The 24,770-nt window shown below is 39.3% G+C and overlaps 1 protein-coding gene across 3 annotated transcripts; it reads right to left on the bottom strand.

Annotated features, from left to right (window-relative positions):
- Positions 1 to 1,218: 1,218 nt before the first annotated feature.
- Positions 1,219 to 22,900, bottom strand: LOC104612497 (heat stress transcription factor A-3). 3 transcript variants are annotated; one of them, XR_737821.3, is made up of 3 exons: positions 21,844 to 22,900; positions 19,800 to 20,922; positions 1,219 to 1,837 (listed from the first exon to the last, which is right to left on the bottom strand). XR_737821.3 is itself a non-coding variant. In XM_010279926.3 (3 exons), exons 1-2 carry the CDS (start codon positions 22,339 to 22,341, stop codon positions 19,870 to 19,872), a joined length of 1,551 nt encoding a protein of 516 aa, XP_010278228.1. In that variant the 5' UTR covers positions 22,342 to 22,900; the 3' UTR covers positions 1,219 to 1,837; positions 19,824 to 19,869. The 3 variants fall into 3 exon arrangements, 2 of the variants coding, with proteins under 2 accessions (XP_010278228.1, XP_088755348.1); XM_010279926.3 differs by having other exon boundaries at positions 19,824 to 20,922; XM_088899222.1 differs by lacking the exon at positions 1,219 to 1,837 and having other exon boundaries at positions 19,654 to 20,922.
- Positions 22,901 to 24,770: the final 1,870 nt, after the last annotated feature.

Below are 24,770 nucleotides of genomic sequence, written 5' to 3'. Positions count from 1 at the left end.
GGAAAGGTTAATAAAGTAAGAAGTCTTACCTCTTTGCTTCCTCATTGTATGAACCGCTTCTTTTGTAATTACAATATTATCAGTAATTTGCCTTTGCATTTTGGTATGGGCCAATATTTTTCTGTAAAAGAGGTTTCAGTCTATTTACCGTGATTTTGGCAATAAGTTTGTACGACAAATTACTTAGCCCACTGGGGCGAAAATCTGAGGGAAACTCTACATGGTCAGATTTAGGAATCAGGCATATGAGTGTTCAATTTATATAAGAAATCACCTCTGAATTGGAGAAACAATACTGGACCAACTTCACAATATCACTTCCTTCTATATCCCAACACCTTTGAAAAACCGCTGCATGAATACTAATAAAACATTCTTGAATTGGAGAAACAACATGTGGAAATGGGGTTGATTCAGGTTTTCCAATTTGAATAGCACCCATACTCTTCATGTTGCGGTTGTTGATGGGGTCAAGGGCCAAACATGTGGAAATGCAGGTTTTCCAATTTGAATGATATACAGTGGTTGATTCAGTTTTTTTAGCAGAGATTGGGATCAAATCCTGCCTACAAGACTGTTAAGGGATGGGCTACTCTTTGTTGTGTAACCCCATGGAGCAAAAAACAAAGAGCAAATGCTAAGCAATGAGAGTTACAACTTTTAAATGGGTTTAAAGTAACAATAACATCTATTGCCAATTTATGAAACAAAAATATAAAATTAGTACTTCCGTGCTCATGTTAAAAACTCTGGATACAAGATTTTTGCATATCTGAAGTAATGATACTTTGAACATGATCACATCTGAGAGAACTGATTTATGCATTTAGGTTGATTTTTGCATATGCAGCATTTGAGGTTGGTAAATGCAAATTTGTGAGATGAAAAGGACTTGAACGTACCCTGGGTTTTTATAAATTCACTTAAATATATACAAAAGACTTGAATATACCTTGTAACTCTTTTGTCCTTCATTTTCTTCCAAAATAAAGTATATTTTACAAATTTTAAACGCCAAACAACAACAGGTCTTCAACACCCACCAATAGAATAAACAAAGATAGAAATTAAGAAAGAAACGTGGTAGTACTCACTACCCTTGTTCATTTCTATTTGGCTATTTGCAATAACTCCAGCTTAGAGAGAGAGAGAGAGAGATTCTGGCATAAATATCTTACACTATAGAATTCATTTCTTTTAGGCAAAGTGGCAAGCCTTTAACTGTTGATTCTCTTTTTCTTCTAATATATCCCCAATAAAATTACAAATTTTGATGAAATTGTCATAGGTACACCATGAGAAACACAAATAGATGTGTACAACTGTACAAGTACGTATGTAGCATGTACATGATTGATACCAGATAAGAACAGGTAAAATCAGTTACATTCCATACTAAAATTGAGACTCGAAATGCAGACCCAGAACCTGTGTTATATAGGGTTGGATCAATTAGTCTGCTGTAATTATCAACAGAAAAAAAAAATGTTAGTCCGTTGGATCTACTTGACCAATTGACAACCCTAAACTTGAAATTCAAGAGATTTTCCTCTTCCTTCTTGAAAGCGAACCAAACTGAATTAGCACTTAAAACAACCTTGATGCAGGGTGCGTCATGGATGGAACAAATCAAAATACATCCTGGCAATGCACATACACGCAGCAAAGATTCAAATCCATCTATTTTACATACTACATTAATAACTGCCCTAAAACCAGGCAAAATGATAACTCATAAGAAATTCCATGCAGCTGTGACAGAAACAAACTGCATGAGAACCCAATCGCCATGTTCTCCTACTCCAGATCCCACAAGCAGCACATGGAGCATCAGTTTCTGCACAAAGACACAAAAAGAAACTTTTAGGCTTATGACAGCAACTTGATTTTCTTTTCCACCAAGTGATTTCCATTATATTGAAATGAGATAAGAAAATTTCAAGTCAATTATGAAAAAATATAGCATGATAAAGCAGCAACAAAACAACCATTGACGGAAAATCACATACAACATATTACTAGTGAGTGGTGACAAAAGGAAAATTTCACCCGTCTTTTTGATAGCCAAGGAAAAGTTTTTATGTGCTATGGAGTCAAAAAGGTCTGGGAACCCCTAGATATGCAATAAGGCCTCAGATATCAAGTGCCAAAGAAAAAGGAACCACATATTTATGTATATGTATGTATATGTGTAGGTTTGCGAGCTATTTTTATTTTGATAATCTTTTCTTCTTTTTTTTTCTTTTTTTTTGCATCATTTCTTTATAGTTCCTCACATACTGTGTAGCTTCAGCTGAGACCGTATGGCCTATGTGCTAGACTATTTCCATGTGTTAAACTAGTCATGTACACACTCTTCAATCTTGACCATTCAATAAGTAGACTGTTTTTTCTTTTTTTATTAATAGCCACAAATTTCACTAATATTAAGGTTGAAAGAGAATACATCAAAGGAGAGTCAAACGAAAGATAAACCCTCTTATCTCTTCCCAATAAACTAACAAAACTGTACAATTGTGCCCAAAATATCTGATTCCTCCCACCCCTTCTTTGGCTAGAACATCTGCCATGGCATTTGCACTCTTTTTGACCCATTGCATCCTTACTTCCATGTCCCTTGTGATTCATCTGAATTTGTTCTTGACCTTGTTATTAGTAGGCCTACTATAGTCCGGGCCTCATTTACTGCCAATTGCATCTCTTAGTTTCTTTCTTATGACCATCTTTCACCATCATATAAGTCCTTTTTGGTGTCCATTGCTTTTGTACCTATCCCTAGGACTATGCGGGATGCCTTGGTAGTACCTGAGTGGAAGGAAGCAATGAAGGTTGAGATGGATGCACTTATCAAAAATTATACTTGGGAGCTAGTCAATCAACCAAGAGGGAAGAAACCGGTTGGGTGTAGGTGGATATTTACAGTGAAGTACAATGTAGATGGGTTACTTGAAAGATACAAAGCTCGACTGGTTGCTATGGTATTGATTATGTAGAAACCTTTGCACTAGTTGCCAAAATTAACACAATCAGAGTGTTGTTGTCTCTTGCTGCAAACTTCTCATGGTCGTTGTTCCAAATGGATGTTAAAAATGCTTTCCTGAATGGTGATTTACAGGAAGAAGTGTATATGAAGTTGCCCCCAGGCTTCTATAATGAAGATAGTGGAAAAGTCTTCCGATTGAAGAAGGCCTTGTATGGCTTGAAATAGTTTCCAAGGGCGTGGTTTGATAGGTTAGACATGCCTTGGAAAAATTTGGCTATGCACAGGCTCAATCTGATCACTCTCTCTTTTTCAAGAAAGTAGGTTCAGCTTTAACTCTCCTGGCTGTATATGTTGATGATATTGTGGTGACAAACAGTGATAGTATTGAGATTAATTTTCTCAAGAAGCTACTTACTAAGGAATTGAAGTGGCTAGATCCAAACATGGTATCTTCATATCCCAAAGGAAATATGCCCTTGATCTCTTAGAAGAAACTAGAAAATTGGGAATTAAGCCAACAGAAACACCAATTGAGCCAAACCATAAGATAAATGCAGAGGGGGGTGAACTACTTGAAGATAAAGCCATGTATCAACGACTGGTTGGAAAGCTTCTCTACCTTTGTCTAACATGCCCAGATATTTCTTATGCTGTTAGTGTTGTCAGTCAATATATGCAGTCTCCCAGAACATCCCTACTTAAAAAGGTGTCTAAGCAGAGGTATACTCATCAAGAATAATGGTCATATGAAGATAGAAGTGTATACTGATGCAGACTGGGTTGGATGTGTGGATGATAGGAGATCTACCTAAGGGTACTATGCCCTTGTTGGGGGCAACCTTGTTTCTTGGAAGAGTAAGAAACAAATTGTTGTTGCTCGATCCAATGCTAAAGCAGAATACAGATTTATGGCTAATGGGGTGGGTGAAGTGTTATGGTTAAAATCACTACTTGAGGAGTTGGAGGTTGAATATGAAAAGCCCCTAATGTTGTATTGTGATAATCAGGCCGCTATTAATATAGATCATAATCCAATACAACATGATAGAGCCAAACATATTGAGGTGGATCGACACCTTATCAGAGAAAGAGTTGCCTCCAAAGAAGTGTGCCTTCCTTATGTTGCCTCCGATATGCAGCTTGCCGATCTCTTCACTAAAGCAGTTACAAGGGTCAAGTTAGAGACAGATTAATGCAAGTTGGGAATGACTAATATCTATTCCCAACTTGAGGGGGAGTGTGGAGAAACAGGCTAGTAATTTAGTGAAGTCCCTGCCATATTATTTGCCTTTTTTTAATTTACCTGTTATTAGTATTTTGGGCCTTGTTATTAGTCTTTTTAGGCCTTACTAGGCCTACTATAGTTGTTGTTACTATTGTTGTTATTGTTTATTAAGGAGTATGTTGGGAGGCAGGGGCATTGATGTCATTGTAGATCTTGTTATAATAGAAACATATAAATATCAAATCTGGGTGGCAGAAATTGATTAAGGTTTGCTCCCTTTCTCTTCTCATTCTTCTTCTATTCTCTTCCCTTCTCTTCCTCTCTTCTGTTGTTCTCTTATTTCTCTTTTGGTTTTAGTAGACGTTCAGGACTGTTATCAGTCTTGAACTCTAATGGATTTTAGGTTCGGAAATAAGGAAAAAAGGTATAGAGAAGAGAGGAGAAAAAGGGAGGAAGAGAAGTAGAACACAAGAGTTGAAAGGAGGAACAAAAGCTTAATGTTCTGCCACCGCCACTTTATTTAATATTTATAGGTTATGCTCATTACATGGAAAGGACAGATTTGCCTTTAGTCTTTACATAACAAATAGAGCAAAATAAGACTGAAACAAATAACAACTGAAACAACTAAATGACCAACAACTGACCCTAGGAAGACTAGAACACCTTCTACCCTACGAACACAGTGGGACCGTAGCTGTGGGGCCCACATCAGTGTTCTCTACACTCCCCCTCAAGTTGGGAATAAATGTTTATCATTCCCAACTTGGATAGATTCGCCTCTAGCTTCTTCCGTGGTACAGCTTTGGTGAGAATATTTGCTAGCTGCATGTTGGAGGTGATGTACGGGAGACACACTTCTTGTGATGAGACCCTCTCTCGTACAAAATGTCGATCAACTTCAATGTTTAATTCTGTCATGTTATACTAGGTTGTGTGCTAATATTAATAACCGCTTGATTATCACAATACAACATCAGGGGCTTCTCATACTCAATACCCAACTCCTGAAGTAGTGATATCAGCCAAAGAATTTCAGCCACTCCATTAGCCATTGACCTGTATTCAGCTTCAACACTAGATCGGGAGACAACACTCTGTTTCTTATTCCTCCAAGAGACCAAGTTACCTCCCACAAGAGCACAATATCCAGAGGTAGACCTTCTGTCATCAACACTCCCAGCCCAATCGACATCCGTATAGACCTCCACCTTCATGTGATCATTGTTCTTGAATAGTATACCTCTACCCGGGCATCTCTTCAAGTATGCTAATATTCTTTCTGCTGCTAGAAGGTGCGTGGTTCTAGGAGAATGCATGTACTGACTGACAACACTAACTGCATAGCTGATATTTGGCTGAGTGAGGCATAGATATAGGAGCTTTCCCACTAATTGCTGAAACATAACTTTGTCTTCAAGAGGCTCCCCACTCTCTGCACTAATCCTGTGGTTCTGTTCAGTGGGTGTATCCGCAGGTTTGACACCTAGCTTTTCAGTTTCTGCCAACAGATCTAGAACATATTTCCTCTGAAAGACAAAAATCCCTTGTTTAGATCTAGCAACCTCAATACCCAAAAAATACCGTAGTGCACCCAGATCTTTCACCTCAAACTCTTGATGAAGGAGCCGTTTGAGGGACTCAATCTCATGGCTGTCATTTCCTGTCACCACAATATCATCAACATATATTACAAGTAATGTCAAAGAGGACTCCACCCTCTTGATGAACAGTGTATGATCTGACTGGGCTTGTACATAACCGAACTTCCCAAGGGCTAGTCTGAATCTGTCGAACCAAGCTCTAGGTGACTGCTTCAAACCATACAATGCCTTATTGAGCCGGCAGACCTTCTTACCTGCCTCTGTATCATAAAATCCAAGAGGCAACTACATGTAAACCTCTTCCTGCAGGTCCCCATTCAGAAAGGCATTTTTAACGTCCATTTGGTACAAAGGCCAAGTGTGGCTTGCTGCAAGAGATAATAGAACTCGAATGGTGGTCATCTTGGCTACCGGGGCAAATGTCTCCAAGTAATCTATACCATAAGTCTGAGTGAACCCTTTTGCAACTAGCCAAGCTTTGTACCTCTCAATGGAACCATCCGCATTGTGCTTCACAGTAAATACCCATCTGCATCCAATTGGTTTCTTTCCTTTGGGCAAATCAACTAGCTCCCAGGTATTATTTTTCAACATGGCATCCATTTCAACTTGCATTGCACCTCTCCACTCCGGGACTGATAGGGCTTCTTGCACTGTTCTTGGAATAGGGACATTAGCAACGGAAGTGAGATAGGACCTGTAGGAGGGAGATAGGCGATCATAGGATAAGAACTGGGAGATGTAGTGGGTTGTAGATGTGGTGCAATGCCGTTTTCCTTTACGGATGGCAATGGGAAGGTCAAGGTCGTCTGCAGGGGGTGAAGTGGCAACAATGGAAGGACTCTCTGTGGGCCCTATGACTATAATATCTGGACTTGGAGCCGCATAAGAGGTTAGAGCTGGCCGGAACTGCTGATGACCGGGATCAACCTGCCTGCATCGCCTGTGATAGACTCTCAACTCCCCCTGCCCACCCTCGCTACTGCAACCCTCATCACCCAATGGAATAGGTAAAGGAACAACCCCAAAAGTATTAACCCTGCCCTCACTGCACTCCCCCTAAAGAAAATGACCCAAATCCCCACGCTCACTACTCTCCCCCTGAGGAGAGACCCGAGAATAGTAGGGTGTCTCCTCAAAGAAAGTGACATCCATTGATACAAACCTCTTCCTTGAGACAGGATCATAGTAGCAATAACCCTTTTGAGTTTGTTCATAACCAAGAAAGATGCATTTGGAGGCCTTGGGTTCGAACTTGGAGTGATGGGGACCGAGAAGTTGAACAAAACAGGTACAACCAAATGTTTTCAGGGGAATAGTAAACAACTCCTCATTGGGGTATAGAAGGGAAAATGGAGGTTTCATATCAAGGACCCGGGAAGGAACCCGATTAATAAGATATACCGCCGTGAGGATAGCATCACCCGAGAAGCGAATGGGGACATTGGAGGTAAACATAATACTTCTAGCCACCTCCAAGATATGCCTATTCTTTCTTTCTGCAACCCATTCTGCTGAGGTGTATGAGGGCAAGTGCTCTGGTGGATAACCCCATGATTAAGAAGGTACGATGCCAATGGCTTAGCAAAGTATTCATTTGCATTATCGGATCTAAGAACTTTGATCCTAGTAGCAAACTGGGTTAGGATCATTTGGTGGAAGTTTTGAGTCAAGGCAGGAACCTCATCTCATGAACGCATAAGATAAATCCAAGAAAACCGAGTATGATCATCAACAAATAACAAAAAATATCTGTACCCACCCATAGAAGGAATGTGATATGGCCCCCAAACATCAGTATGCACAATATCAAAAGAACTATTACTCAATGAATAAGAGTTTCTACAATGTTTAGCAAACTCACAACTTTCACATTTCAACTGAGACGACTCAACAGACTCAAACGAAGTAGGGAACAAACTCTTTAAGGACCGAAAAGACAAATGACCCAATCGTTTATGCCAAAGCATAACCGGACTCACAACCTGAGAAACAAGTAACTTCTTATCCACTGACTCTTCCCGACGAGAACTCTCCCCGAGCAGATAGATCTCATTCGTCTCACGGCCAGTCCCAATCACCTTCTTCGTTTCCAGGTCCTGAAAAACACATCGGTCAAGGAAGAAAGTTATTGAGCAGTTCATATGTTTGGTAATACTACTAACTGAAAGAAGGTTAGTATCAAGTTTAGGAACATGCAGGACAGAAGACAAGGAGATAGTATCTGACAGTCTGATGTCACCCTTGCCAGAAATAGGGACAAGAGAGCCATCAGCAATAGATACTTTATCCCTACCAGAAGATAAGTGATAAGTAGTAAACAATGAGGGCAAGCTAGTCATATGATCGGATGCACTTGAATCTATTACCCAACAGGGTTCAGTAGTACCTGGAGCTGAGGCATGGTAAGCTGAGGCTTGAGTACCTGAATGTGCAAAGGCCGATGTGGCAGGGGCTGATGGTGACTGCGGTGACTGAGCTGAGTTGCCAACTTCCTTTTCCAACTATATTAGAGCAGCCCGAACTGCAGCTAAGGTCTCTAAGGGTGTGCCTCTTGTGCTAGACAAGGATGCTGAATCAGTAGTCACGGCCACATGAGCATTACCCTTCTTGTTTCTCAACTTTGTAGGGACCAAATGTGGATGCAGCTTCCAACATGTTTCTTTTGTGTGTTTAGGTTTCTTACAATGCTCACATACCACATCCCTTTTATCTTCCTTCTTTCTGTCCCTCTCTGAATCACCCCCAGTTTTGGATTTGACAGCTACCAAGGCAGGTGTAAGCGGCTGAGGTTGCATCATGACTTTCCTCTTGGTCTCTTCACTATGCACTAAGGAGTATGCCTGAGAGAGGGTCACACTATCTCTGGTCAAAATCTATTGCCTCACAATATCATATTCTGAATTCAGTCCTGCTAGAAACTTAAACACCCTGTTTGTCTCGATGTGCTTTCTATGGGTCTGAGCATCTTTGGGACTCTCCCACTCAAGAGTCTCTAAGTGATCAATCTCATGCCACAGGGACTTCAAGGTAGAGAAGTAGACCGAAACCGGTTTCTCTCATTGTTTAAGGGTATTTACCTCACATTTCAATTCATATGCTCTAGCAACATTAAGGGGTTGGGAGTAAGTTTCTTTCATCACATCCCATATCTCCTTGGTTGTCTTTGCCCATAAGTAATTTCGGCTGATATGAGGCTGCATAGAATTACACAGCCACGTCATAACCAAGTAGTTTTCTTGGACCCACTTGGTATACATAGGGTCTCCCTTGGAGGGCTCTGTCACATCTCCCAAGAGATACCCTACTTTGCCCCTTCCCCCAATAGCCATCATGGCTAATTGAGCCCATTCCAAATAGTTTGATCCATCAAATCTTACAGTTATAATCTGAAAACCTGTCTCAAAACCACCACCATAACTGCAGTTCCCAAAACTGCCTTCTACCTGATTCTTAAACTCCATTTCGGTCAAGAACCAGTAGTCTCAAAATTAGGGTTACTACAGTCAAAACAACACTTGGACTATCAACCACAATCACAAAATCAGTATAGAACCAATCTGTACTCACAGTAGATGTGCATGAAACAGGTATAAAACTGATCTGAAACCAATTACCACACACAACAGCAACAGTCCGTACAGTTTTCACCCCCTTAGAAGAGTTTGAAACCCCAAAAAAACTGAAAAACAGCTTGGAGAATAATCTGATATGCTGAAGCAGAATTAGGGTTTTAATCAGTCCTAAAAGCAAATTCTCAGCCGTACACTCCAAACAGTACCGTATGGATAAGGCTTGTAGTAGGGTTAATATGAAACCCTAAAACTGATCAATGTTGAGGAGAGAACTATTAGGGTTTGCCGCAGTGTTAGATCACAAGGTTCAACCCAGTATTAGGGTTTGCCGCAGGGTTAAGACAAAACCCTAGAGAATAGAAAGATAAAACCCTAGAGTGGTTCGGCCACCCTTTCTAGATAGGTCCAACCTATCTTCTCTGATAGTACTTCTCTCAGAAAATAAAAAACTTACAAGAGGATGTTGTTCGCTGCCTTCCAAGGTTACCCGAACCCTAGCCTTCCCTAATTCTTCCTGATCACCAACACGCTGCAACTGTGGCAATTCTTCAAACAGCTGCTAAACCCTCTGGAGATCTCCAAGAATCAGTCAACGAACTCTGCTTTCTTAGCTTCCAGCCTTAGATGGTTCTCATGTGGTCAGCTGGACTAGACTCACATGAGAAACCCTAGCTCTGATACCAAGTAGACATTCAGGACTGTTATCAGTCTTGAAGTCTAATGGATTTCAGGTTCGGAAATAAGGAAAAAAGGTATAGAGAAGAGAGGAGAAAAAGGGAGGAAGAGAAGTAGAACACAAAGTTGAAAGGAGGAACAGAAGCTTAATGTTCTGCCGCCGCCACTTTATTTAATATTTATAGGTTATGCTCATTACATGGAAATGACAGATCTGCCCTTAGTCTTTACATAACAAATAGAGCAAAATAAGACCGAAACAAATAACAACTGAAACAACTAAATGACCAACAGCTGACCCTAGGAAGACTAGAACACTTTCTACCCTACGAACACAGTGGGACCGTAGCTGTGGGGCCTGCATCAGTGTTCTCTACAGTTTTCTTGCTGAAACCACATCAGAATACTGATCGACTGTGAACAGCACCAGCCATGTTGTTAATTTCCAAGGTATCCTTTCTTAATTGTCCATCAACATGAGGCTCAAGTAGGCTAATGCCCAAAGTACGCATGCAGGTAGATCCTGGACTTACCAACAGTGCAACACTGAAATAAAGAAAGAAAAAACAATGAACAATGATCTGGAGTTGCATTTCCCACCTTGACCTCACATTAAAATTAATATATCATCATCTCAAGCATTAAATCTGAGTAGAACTGTATAAGTGGTCTGAATTCTTTTGGGTGGATAAAATACCTCTTCTTGTTTTTTTTTTTTTTAGTATTGCTTTGATCATCTGAATATACATAAAAGAAAGAAGGTTTGTTCTTATTGAAGATTTAGCTTTTATTTGCATTTTCATGTTTCATTTACACCCCCCCTCCAAAAAGAAAAAAGAAAAAAAATACGAGAAAAATTTTCAAATTCTCCCTGGTGTTGCTGAACAGAAAAAAAATACTTCCTTTAAGTCAAGATAGGAGGTTTAAGTCAACAGAATTTGTCCTTTTTGTGAAATACATAATGTGAGGATTGCCTCTTGTCTGTTTGGGCTGGTATTCCATCTTCTGCTACTTTGACTTTGTTTTTCTTCTTGTACATAGTTTTATGCAGTGGTCTTTGATTATATTGTGAGTGTTGGTGGTATATGATGGCTAAATATGGAGTATGGATAGGGATAGACACAGCTATAGGAAATGAGCATATGACTCTCATTTCCTAAGATCCTAGACACAAGTACAGGTGAGGGTATCTCATTTAATATCCTTATATTATATCATGCTATATCAAGTTTTTGAAGATTAAGTATAGTTTTCCGATACTATGAGCCTACTTGAACTAGGGATGCAAAGGGATCGGATCAGATTCGAATTAGGGTACATCTGAATCCGATTCGATCCGAAGATCTGATCGGATCTCACAAATGATGATTCAAATCCAAATCAGTTAAGGATGTTGGATATCTGAATCTGATCCGATCCGATTCAAATTATGAAAAATTTAATAAATTATTAAAAGAAAAAACATAAAAGTTTATATATAGGAAAACAAAAAATATAAGTATTTTTTTCAACTATTTTCATCATATATATTGTAGAGAGACTGGGCCAAATGGGCCCTAGTGTCTATTTTATGTTTTAGTAGTAGGTTATTTATTTTGTATGCTAATGGGCATGTTAACTTCTTTTAAATTATTTTAATTTTATGCTTAGTTGGACACCGCACTTGAGGGATGATTTGTAGTTAATAACATTAGTGAAGATTAATAAAAGGATTAGTGAGGGGAGGGAGGTGATTATCAAACCCTTTTCTTCTTCTCCATCCCCTTCTTCTATTCTGCTGTTTTCTTCTTCATTTCTCACCTTTTTACTTCTTTAATCAAGTTTCTTATCAGATTTAGAAGTCAGATTTACTTCTTGGTATCAGAGCAGGTTTTCCCTCTTTTTTTCTTTTCTCTTTTCCCATACACCCTTCGATTAGGTGTATAGATAAGTTCTTGATAGATCATAGAATATTTTTGCCTAGTTGGTAGAGGGTTTGGAGAGTTAGAATCTAGCCAAGAACTACCAAGAAGTGGAGTTGTAATTTTCTACCCAAAACCCTAGCCAACAAGAGAGCTTTCAAGTTACAGGTCAAGGAGAAGATTTTGGTGTGGTGCTCAAGACTTGGGAGGTGTAGTTTGATCTCTAGAAGTGTGCGGTAGAGACTTGTAGGTGGTTTGGAAGCTCTAGTAGGAGCGGCTACCTCTTCTCTCTTCCTCCCCGATAGCCGGGTGCAGTGAAGCCCTAGTTTTCAAGTCTCTAGGTACAGTATTGACCTCAGTTAAGTTTATATAGACTGAAAAACTGTTTTTTTTCTTTATTTTTTATTTTGTTTGATTAATGGAACATTCCGGAAGTGATTCGAAGCAGATGCTAGTATCCGGGGTTAGCCTGGTAGATTCCTTTTTGATTGGAGTGACCACAATCAAGCTAGATGGCACTAATTATCTAGCCTGGGCCCAACCTATACGGATTCATGTCTGTAGTAGAGGTAAATTGGGATATCTCACAGACAATAAGGTGAAACCCGTGGAGACAGACCCTGCATATGAGAAATGGATGCAGGAGAACTACATTGTTATTGGATGGTTGGTTAACTCTATGCAGTCCCATATAAGTCAGCATTATCTCTGGATGTCTTCGGCCAAGGAAATTTGGGACAATGTTACAGAAACATATTTAGAGAAGTTGAATGTGGCAAGAGTCTATAAGCTGAAAAGTGATGTGAAAAATTTGAGATAGGGGGAGAAGAGTATAGTGATCTACTATTGCATGCTTAAATCACTATGGTAGGAAATTGATGTTATGGTGACAGTTGTTTGGGAGAGTACTAATGATGCAGAGACTTTTAGGAAACTGGTGGAATGAAATAGGGTGTTTGAGTTTCTTACAAGACTCAACCCTAAGTTCGACATTACTTGACAGAATATTCTGGTGAAGGATGAGGTCACTCTTGCTCAAGCATATGCTATGGCAAGCAATGAAGAGAGTAAGCGATAGGTGTAGTTACAAAGTCCACCTACAGGACATTTTGCACATGTTGGAATAAAGCCGAAAGGTCTGACCAAGAAGAAAGAAGTGATATGTGAATACTGCAGGAAACCGAGGCATACTAAGGACACTTGTTGGAAACTCCATCTTGATCTTTTCCCAGACGGGTTTCGGAATAACAACAATAACACAATAGCAACAATTTTAAGAAGAATGGTCAGACAAGAAAGCCTAAGAATGCTAATGTTGCCTAGTACCTAAAGGTGGGAACAAGGAGAGTGAAGAAAAGTCAGCTATAGAGCAGCTGGCAACAGTAAAGGCAGAGTTTGAGAAATATGGGAAGTTATTGAATCACTTGGAAACCACTGTAACAACATCCTCCCCTTCTAGCAGCACTTCATCATCTGCATAGTTGTCAAGGCAACTAGGCGATTTTTAGAAGTCGCCTCACCCAACGCCTAGGTGTTTTTGTATTAGGCGCTCACCCATATATATGCTATACTATTTTTTTGAATGTGCATATGTATTATATCATTTTTATTGGTTTGTTTTATCTTATTAGAATACACCATGTTGTATATTATCATTTTTTATTAAAATAATTCTCTTTTACTTTAATAAAAGAGAAGAGAAAATGATGACAGGAAGTTTCCAAGTAGTCCAAGACCTCCAGGTACGTTTTTTCCTTCTTCTTCTTCTTCTTTTGGGATGAAACAGGGGCTCCGCCTCCTCCTCCTTCCTAAAATCACAATGGTACTCCTTTCTTACTTTTAACAATCCTTCTCCATTTTTTTTAGCTTGAAACAGGGTCTCCACCCCCTTAAACACAGTCCAGATTGTCCTCTTGGACAACTTACGTTAGGAACGAAACAGGGACTCAGCCCCCTTATATTTCATTCTTTTCACATGCTCTTCAACCATTCTACCTTTTATTGGCCTACAAAAATAGGGAGAATTATGTGGAGATGTGCTCGTGCAGCCTTGATTTGGACTCTTTGGGAAGAAAGAAATCTTAGAATCTTTCAAGAAAAGGAAAGGAGCAGCCAGGATTTGAAAGACTGTGTGTTAAATAGGGCAATACATTGGCTGAAGACCTTGGAAATCTTTCATCAATTCTCCTTTAATGACCTTTGGAGAAATTGGTCAGCAGTAGCGAGGTGTTCATCTCTGAAGGACAAATCAATTACAAGTTGGTCTCCTCCATCTGAAGGCTCACTAAAGTTGAACTTTGATGGAAGTAGCATGGGTAATCCAGGTTTATCCGGAATGGGGGGTGCTTTGAGAAATGCGAAGGGAGAGATTTTGTTGCTTTACTCAGGTCCCTTGGGATTTGGGAACTCCATTAGGGCAGAACTTTTAGCTGTTGTACAAGGGGTGCAATTTGCAAACCAGCTGGGGGTACAACACCTAATAATCGAGGGGGATTCCAAAGTGGTGGTGGGTTGGTTGAAAAATTCTGAAGAGGCTATGTGGCGATACAAGAATGAAATGAAGAAATTTAGTTGGTTGACAAGAAATATGTTGGTCACTGTACAGTGGGTGGGGAGATTAGCAAATACTTTGTTAGATATGTTAGCTAAGCAATGGGTAAATTGGGAAGAATTAATTTGGGCTCAGTTGTGATTCTTGTTTTTTTTTCCTAGTTTACTTGTAAGATTCAAGGAGGGGCTGCAGCTCACGCCTCTTACTGAGATGATGTATGAACTCACTCTAAATTTGCTTCTGAATCAATAAATTTATTATTATTCATCAAAAAAAAAATCCCCCATTTTTTTTGGCCTGGATGCTAGCTATGGCATTTTTATGTTTTATTTGAATGATTTTATTGCTAATAGCTAGCATATAGGTATGTTGGTTAGTATAAAAAACCAATAACGTAGCTTAAGAGGGGTAGGGATATATATTTTATACTTTCAAATTCCATCGCCTAGGCGTCACCTAGGCTCGCCTTGACAACTATCATCATTTGCATTTGCTCACTCAGGTACTTGTGCTTCTGCAAATCATTCTTCTATTTTAGGTAATCATAAAATCACTTGGATTATTGATTCCGGTGCATCAAACCATATGACCAATCTGTTAATCTATTTTGTTCCTATCAACTCCTCTCTAGTAGAGAGAAGATATCTCTTGCTGATGGGTCTCTTGCTCCCATCTCTGGCAAATGAAATATCAAGGCCTTTGACACACTTGTCTTATCCTCTATTCATCATGCCCCCAAGCTTAATACCAATCTTTTATCTGTTAGTAGCATGACTAAATCCGTGAACTATAGCATAACCTTTTTTCCTACCCATTGTGTTTTTCAGGATCTAAAATCTCAGAGGACGATTGGGAGTGGCCATGAGGCGAATGGAATATACTTGCTGGACACACCTAATAGGAGTCTTGAACCACCTAATGGAGTAGCTTTGGAGTCTGTTGTGTCAGAGTCTATTGATAGAGTCATGTTATGTCATTTGCAGTTTGGTCATTTACCTTTTTCATCATTGAGTCATTTATTTCATGATATGTTTAAGGGAGTGTCTTTATCGAGTCTTCATTGTGAGTCTTGTGAACTTGCAAAGCATTGTAGACAATCTTATTCAGTAAGCAATAAAAGATCTATTTCTCCTTTTCATATTATGCACTCTGATGTGTGGGGGGCATATCATTTGCCTACTATGGGGGGTTATAGATATTTTATCCTCTTTATTGATGATTATTCTCACTATAATTGGATTTATCTAATGAGATCTCGGGATGAAGTACCAACTATTGTGCAAAAATTTCATGAGCTTATCCTTACCTAGTTTAATACACTGATCAAAATATTCTAATCTGACAATGCTAAGGAATATTTTGAAAAGAACCTTTCATCCTGCTTTAAAACCTTTGGGGTTATTCATCAGAGTTCTTGTTCTTATACCCTACAACAAAATTGAGTGGCGGAAAGGAAGAACCGCCATGTGGTTGAGGTTGCTCGATGCCTCCTTTTTGCATCTCATTTTCCTATTAAATTTTAGGGGGATGTTGTCCTTACTGCCACCTTTTTTGTTAACCATATGCCTTCTCGGGTTTTGGGTTTCATAACCCTGTTTAGTCTTCTCTTTCCGGATGGGAATCTCTTTTCTCTTCCGCTCTGAATCTTTGGGTGCACTTGCTATGTACATGTTCATAATCATTAGAGACGCAAATTTGAGCCCAAGGCACATAAGTGTGTCTTTCTAGGATATGCCTCCACACAAAAGGGATATTGTTGTTTTGATCCGGATCGTGCACCCGCTTTGTCTCTAGGGATGTCACATTTGCTGAATCCATTCCTTTCTTTGGTATTTCTCCTGAGAGAGAGCATCCTACGGAGCCATTTTCTATGTCTCCAACTGTTCATCTTCCAGTTCCTTTTGAGTCCCCTACTGAGTCATTTTCTTCTGATGCCTCCCTTCCACTGTGTCTTTACCACATGTTCTTGCTCCCTCTCCTCCTCCAGCTCATCCTCCTATATTTCATTCACATCCTATGCTCCAAAGGTGGTACCAACGACAAAGATTCAAGCATGGACAAGTTGTTTCCACTCCTTCCGCAGACCCTCTTGCACCTCCCATCACTATTGAAATAACAAGTTAGTCCTCCTCTAACCCACCTACCTTCCTAGACCTTGACCTTCCTATTGTCGTTTGAAAAGGCAAGCGGAAGTGTACAAAACATTGCATCTCCAAACACCTGTCCTATAGCCTTTTATCCCCTGCCTATTACTCTTTTCTTGCCTCTGTTTCTACCCATGTGATTCCCAGGTTTGTACCAGAAGCCCTGTCTAAACCTGAATGAAGGGATGCTATGATGACTGAACTTGATGTTTTGCATAAGAACCATACTTGGGATATTGTGGATTTGCATAAAGGGAAGGAACCAGTGGGTTGTAAACGGGTGTTCACCATTAAGTACCATTCTGATGGCACTATTGAGAGGTTTAAGGCTCGATTGGTTGCTAAAGGCTTCACTCAGATGTATAGTATTGACTACTTTAAGACCTTTGCTCCTGTGGCCAAGAGGACATTAGTTTGTGTTTTGTTGTCTCTATCTGCTACTTTTGATTGGCCCCTTCACCAATTTGATGTTAAAAATGCCTTTTTGAATAAAAAGGAAATGTAAGGGAAAGTGTATAAACTGTAGAAATCTATTTATGGTCTTAAACAGTCTCCTCGAGCCTGGTTTGAGAGATTCAGAGCTGTTCATGTACCTTTTGGTTATACACAAACCCAATCTGACCATACTTTGTTTCTGAAAAGAAGTAATTCTTTAGTGACTTTTTTGATCGTTTATGTTGATGACATTGTGGTCACGGGTAATGACACCCAAGAAGTGATTAAGCTCAAAAGATTTCTTAACTCTGAATTTGAAACCAAGGATTTGGGGAATCTCAGATATTTCTTGGGAATTGAAGTTGCTAGATCCAGGGATGGTATCTTCATTTCTCAGCGCAAGTATATTCTTGACCTCCTTGCAGAGACTGGTAAACTTGGTGCTAAACCAACTTCCACCCCTATAGATCCCAATCATAAGATCTCTGCCACTGATGGTGAGCTGTTGCCTAATAGGGGAGTGTTTCAAAGACTGCTTGGGAAGTTGTTATATCTTTGCATAACTTGGCCAGATATTTCCTATGTAGTGAGTGTTATTAGTCAGTTTATGCATTCTCCCAAAGACACACATTTAACTACTACAGGAAGAGTTTTGTGTTATTTGAAAAGCAACCCAAGGAAAGGTATTTTGTTTGCCAAACATGGACACACAAAGTTGGAAGCATACATTGATGTTGATTGGATTGGATGTATTAATATAGGAGATTCACCTCAGGATGCTTTAGGGGTAGGGAACATTGTCTCATGGAGGAGTAAGAAACAGTCTGCAGTAGCTAGATCCTCAACTGAAGCAGAATACAAGGCAATGGCACATGGAGTGTCGAAATTACTGTGGCTAAGATTACTTCTGGAAGAGTTGGGTATTGGCTATGAAAAGCCAATGATGCTCTACTGTGACAATCAGGCTGCTATTAAATTGCACATAATCCTGTTCAACATGACAGAACTAAGCACATAGAGGCTGATAGACATTTTATATGGAAAGAGTTGCTTCAGGAGATGTTTGTTTGCCATTTATTTCTTTAGAAGAGTAGTTGGTTGATGTTTTGACCAAAGGTATTCCAAAAGGAAAGCTAACACACTATATAAGCAAGCTGGGCATGATTGACATCTATGCTCATCTTAAGGGGGAGTGTAGAGAGGCTGGGCCGAATGGGCCCTAGTGTCTATTTTATGTTTCAGTAATAGGTTATTTATTTTGTATGCTAAAGGGCATGTTAATTTATTTTAAGTTTATGCTTAGCTAGATGCCCCACTTAAGGGCTGATTTGTAATTAACCACATCAATGAAGATCAATAAAAGGATTAGTGAGGGGAGAGAGGTGATTATCGAACCCTCTTCTTCCTCCTCTTCTTCTTCTCCATCCCCTTCTTCTATTCTGTTGTTTCCTTCTTCCTTTATCACCTTTTTATTTCTTTAATCAAGTTTCTTATCAGATTTAGAAGTCAGATTTACTTCTTATAGTAATATATACATGTCTTTTTATAAGTAAAAATGTTTATAAATATATACACATATAGGTTGGATCGGATCGGATCTTTTTGGATCGGATTTGGGGGTGCGGTGGGCAAGGTTCAAAAATTCGATACGATACACCCTGTATCGGGCATATCGTATCGTATCTTTTAGGTCCTGATACGCCTGTTTCTAGGTGTTTTGGGACCCCACTCCTTTTCAATAAAAAAAAGCATGTTTTTAACTCCCCAAAAAAAAATTTTCAAAAAAAAACTAAAAAAAAGGAGTTTCTAAGTTCCGATACACCTTTGTCAATACATAGAGGCGTGTTGAAATTTTAAACCTTAGGGGGGGATCTGAATCCAATCCAAAAATCCGAATCCGATAGAGGGTTATCCCCCTGACCCGATCCATTTGCACACCTAACTTGAACATTTGGAGAGAAGGAAATCAGGCAGCCAGTTGGCTTGCAAATGAGGGTCATAACGAAGATTTAGTTTTGGTTGGTAGAGTCCCGTAGGACCTAGCTTCTGTCTCATGGACAGATGGGGGAGGCCCAAGTGTACTTTGTATAAAAAAAGCTTCTAGCATATAAATGTTTTGTATGGTATGATTTGTTAAAATATAATTTAGATATTATAGAAGTATTGTTGTTATAAAGTATACTCAGTCTGTCTGTGCAGTACTAATGTCATATCAAGTAGTTATTTTGTTAGACAATCAAAAAACTAGGCATGTACAAGTATCCAAGTAATCATAGGTTTTAATAAGAAGGCAAGGCCAAATTATGCAAAATCAAGCAACCGATATCTGCAAAGAAAATTAGGCAAAAATTCATACCATCGGTTCTTCCCCCAGAACCTGGATGCCAGACTGCTAGAGTAGACAACCAAACCTGTTTATATATCCCTACAGAAGAGTACTTATAGATCTCGCTGTCAAAAAACTTGCAGTATTCAGAACTTAAAAGATCTGTTGGCAAGAAAATCTTGCAACACAGGTTCAGCTCATAAGAGAAGGCATTCTTCATTCAATTGGCATATAGATAGGAACCCATAAAAATTGGTAAAATAAAATTTAAGAAACAGATTATAATACATGGGATATAACTTGCAGTGAAATTAATAAAAAGGAATGAAAACCATAAATCACTGTATATATTATAATAAGTTGATTGAAGTTTAGAAAACCTTGTATAGGAAAAGAAAATATACAAGATGGGGATCTACTGAGGGCATCAATGCTGAAGCAGATGAAACCCTAGGTACCCCTGTTTTGAGAATTATCAGTTCCACCTCCTGCTGCTTGTAGTGAACTCAGGTCCCATGGATCCGATATCCCACCCATGATTCCCAGATCTTGAGCATCATAATTAATGGCGTTATCCCACATATCAGGACAGAGACTAGAGACATTAGCACTGGCATCAAAACCCATGCTCCATATATCATCCTGTTTACTGATGCTTTCGGTTCCTGGGGACATGAAGTCTGGAAGTGTCTTATCTTTTGCCAAACCCTCAGGGAAAGAGACAAAATAATCAGCACTACCTTCTTCTTGGAGGCTCATAACATTCTTTCCTTTGAGGAGAGCAACTTCAGAGCCCAGAGTTCCCAAGTCCAATGTCCCTACTTCCATCTGACTTGAGGCCCCAACAAGTTCTTGCTGCATTTCACTGGATGCAACATTTTCAGTTTCAATGTGAATGCTTGCTGCACCAAGACCCAACTTCCCTACCATATCTTGTAAGATATAACCAGGAAGTTGTGTACCAGAGACTGGATCTAACTTTTCCATTACTGAGGACGTATTGAGGTTGTCTTCAACAGTGTTATACTTCACTATCTGCCCTTCCATGGAAGGATCCAATTTCCTTTGATCAAGGTGATGCTGTTTGATGAACTTTCTTTTCACCCTTGGAGAAGCAATCCCTCTATGTTCTGCCTTTTTCTGAAGATGAGTTAAGAGTGTAGGATTTTGAAGCACTTTCGCCAAAAAGGTGACCATCTGCTTCTGTCTCTGCTCTGCTGCCTGGAGCCTCTGATTCATTGTCTCCACCTGGTCAGCTGTCCCATGTTGTTCCTGCTGCAACTTTATAACCTCCTGCATTAAGAAATTCTTCTCCCTCCTAAGCCTTTCTACTTCTTTTTCCAATCCAAGCTTTTCTGTTTCAGTAGTTAGCCCACTATAGCTCCCAATCTGATGTGTTTGATTTGACTTGCGCCTATGGATGTTCTTCAACAAATGCCTCTTTCCTCGTAGAAAATCTTCATTAGCAAACTCCCATCGATCTGTATCAACCTTGCGGAACCCCTGAATAGGATAATAAAAGACATTCAAGAATAAATGGGGAGGAAAAGATAAAATCCTACAAGAAAATAAATGAATTTGCATGATAGACAACTTCTAAAATCTAAACCATGAATATAAAGTCATTTTCCCTATACTGAGATTCTTTAAACTACTAAAACAAAGCATTTTAAAACAAAAACATGGAGCTCAGATTAGCACATAAAAAGGAATATAAAAAATACAACCTGCAAAAGAATGAGATCATCCACTCCTGCAAATAAGAAGCAGCATATGTTCCATAAACTAAAAAGAAAATATAAGTATAAACCCGTTTTTGCATAGCTGGTAGAAGTTGATATCCTTCCCTCGTGACCCAATCAATAAGATTTCCTAAAAGAAACACGTCTACAGGGAAATTGCAAACCTGGGACAGCACGTTAAACCTCAAAAGGGCAGAACAAGTAGGGAGGGAGTTCCTGATGCAAGAAACCATTAACACTACACTAGACATTCCCTGAAAGACAATCGAATGCTCCCGTTTCAAACCAAATACATTCGAAGTCCATTTAGAATATTCAGGAAATCCTGAGAAAGACCATCTGAATCCTTTCTCCCAAAGATTTAAAAGTGAATTACCACAGACCAAACCAAAGTATTTCTGCGGGAAAGAAAAAGATAATTAAATCTACAATCCAGATACAAATACAGAGTGACAGGAAAGGATACACCAGCAAAATCTCCCAACTCCACAAAGCTTACATAATACATCGCGATTTAGCCTCAGCAGCAATCTACAGTGATGGCTATTCATCAAATTATTTACACGATGAAAGATACATAAAAATACAAAGAAAATTACAAAAAAAAAAAGAATACAAAAAATGCATAAAAGTTATATACAAATAAAGCAGCCGTAATCGGCTGTGATTCTGTAATACCCACATAAGTATTTAGCTGGCGCACAAAACTGGAGAAATTGTTGTGCTTGAAATTCTGGGGAAGGACAGCCCTCGCAAACTCCACGGGATCCCAAACCTCAAAACTCTCACCACTCGGTTCCCATGAGATCACCTTATCAAGAGAAGGATCTTCGACCAAATCATAGGTCTTGGAAAGGAAAGGAGGAATCAGGTTACCCTGAAGGCATTCGAGGGGCCGGGGAACCGGAAGACTCTCTTCCTCACTGCCCCTCACCGATGTAAAACCTCCCCCAGCTGCTTCAGATTCGGTTATCAACCGAGGAGACGATAAAAATGGGGTTTTGTCTCCAGAAGAGCTTCCTATGGATTCCATCTTCACAGAAACAGAAGGGTCCATAGAACAGAAACCTTCATGCTCCGCCAATGGAGAAGCCGAAGCAGAAGAAGACGAACCGGCCAAAGCCGAACTTTCACCAAAAGAACAAGCTTGAGTAAAAGATGCCTTAAACCCCACTGACATAGAAGACGAAGAAGGCCACACCGAGGCGGGAATCGGAGGAAACCCAGGATTTTCACCAGAAGGGCCGCCACTCCCAGACAGAGCAGCAGAAGTTTCTAACGAAGCTGAAGAAGACGGGGGAGATTTTGTTGGAAGAAAGACGGGTTTATCTCTAGAAATCCATTGATGCTGATAACTAGCCTGTTGTACACTAGAGAGAGGGAGGAAACGAAGAAACAGAATATCTGCAGGTGTAGACTACGTTGTTACAAGGAAAATAGGAGATGGCATTTGGTCGGTGAACGGTGATTACGGGCAGCTATTTATAGGGTTCGGATATCTGCGAACTAGGTGTTCGAGATTTTTACTGACAGGGACCCAAATGGCGGTGGATTTTTTGGGGGTGCTCTGCTGGTTTGTGGTTTGTGCTTCGTCGCTCGCTGTTCAGGGGAGGACCTTTTCCGAGAAAGAGCTCATTGGCGGTTAAACCTGTTGGAAAGTCGTTGTAGTTCACGCCCCGAAGGGGCCCACTCTTCGGATTCCTTAGATCTCATGTTCACTCACTCGACACTCATTGGTCAAGATGAAAGAGATCAGATACGTCGACATACTTTTTATTTTATTTTGTTTTATGAATTTAAAAAAATAAGGAGGGAAAGGCAAGCAGCCAAGAGTCAGCCGTTGCTTGCCTACACGTGTTCACAACGATCTGATTGGCTAAACTGTGAAGACGCAAGAAAAAGATTACAGCCATCCAACGATCTTTTTAATTTCCTTAGTTGGGTGACGTCAACCGTGAAGCTAGCAAAACTCTAATTTGGGCCCTGTCTGCTCAGGGATCGGACTTATGATAAGGGTTATATCTGGGCCTGGCCTAGCCCAACCCAGACAATTTAGGGGCCCGAGCAGGGTTGGACTAGGTCTTGGGTCACTAATACTGTAATACATATGACCGGTATTTACCCTGTTTTATTTATTTTTTAAACTTTTTTTTAATAATGATAAGGGAGCTCGATAGAGAGTTAGGGGTAGACACGAATTGAGCCTTTCACGAACTATTTGAGACCGGCTTGTGAAAAGCTTGATTTGGCTCATTCTAACTCTAGTTTCGAGTTCAACTCAAACTCAGAAAGGCTCGTGTATATATGTATACATATATAATAAAAATATTATATATAAAAAAAATAATATATATGTAAATATATAAATAAAAAATATTATATACATAATATTTTTAGTTTTTATATGTATAATAATAACAACTTGTTTTTATAATTCTTAATTTTTTTATATATAAAATGAAAAAGTATATTTATAATTTTTTTTTTAATTTTATAGGAAGCTTGGCTCACAACCGAGCTCGAACTTGCAAGCTTTTTGAGTCGAGCTGAATTCGAGCTCAACTCTCTAGCTCAAACTGAGCTCAAGCCTCATGGTTTTTTGGCGAACCAAATATTCGGCTCAAATCCACCCCTATTTAAAACCTTTTAAACATTTGAAAAGGGGAGAATGACGATTCAGCCCAGCATCAGAATTCATAGGCCCAATGTACAGTTGGGCTAGATGCCAGCTTGGAATTGATGCCAATTCACGGCAGGTATTGATGCATAGAGTGGAAATAATTGACATTTTGAAATATTATAAATCTGCAGTGAAAATCAGAATTCTGCAGTGGGTTTATCCGTACTTCTCTGTTTGAAAAACCCTATGCATCAGTGTATCTGAACATATTTGGGTACACCAAATAGGGATTGATATACCTCGATATTTTAATCCTTGATTGATGCCCTATACCTTCTAGTTTCGTGCCAAACTCACACCATCCAAATGCAACAGTTTGAACAGAACCCAACCATTTTTAATTTTATTCTATATTTTTTATTGAAAAGGGAACTTCATTAAAGCACAGAAACAGGTACAAAAAGATCTATATACAGTTTGAAAAAGAAAGAAAAAGGCAAGAATTACTAACTTGTAACAATCAAATATGAGAGATGAGCAAAGGGACTCCTCCGGCCAAAAAAGAGCCTGGTTAAGCACTTCACTTGAAGATTAAAAAAAAATAAAAACTCTTCGCATGCGTCGCCACATTAGCTTGTCTGTTTACAAAAACTAAATCAAAACGTCAAGCCTCTAGACAATGCATGTCAAAATATTCAAAGTCTCAATTTCTTCCTTCTCCTCTAGAAAAATGCATGTGAAAATATTCAAAATCTCAATTTCTTCCTTCTCAACTCTAATGACCTAAATTAGGGGATTCTAAGAGATAAGGGCAAGTTTTTGCCCTAAATATCAATAAAAGATAATGTTTTTATAAAATAATCAAAATAAGGTTTTTTTTGAAAAATATCAAAGAAGGGCAAATGCTACTGTTCATCGTCTTCCTTAGATCATCGGTTCCAAGAAGCGCAAGTCACCACCAAATCAAACTTCGTCGTGTTGGTCGGTGC

The sequence above is a fragment of the Nelumbo nucifera genome, chromosome 2, assembly GCF_055504915.1.
Source record: "Nelumbo nucifera cultivar China Antique chromosome 2, China Antique-T2T, whole genome shotgun sequence".
Lineage (NCBI taxonomy): Eukaryota > Viridiplantae > Streptophyta > Magnoliopsida > Proteales > Nelumbonaceae > Nelumbo > Nelumbo nucifera.
Note: the sequence above shows the minus strand (reverse complement) of the source record. Positions and strands in the feature narration are given on the sequence as shown.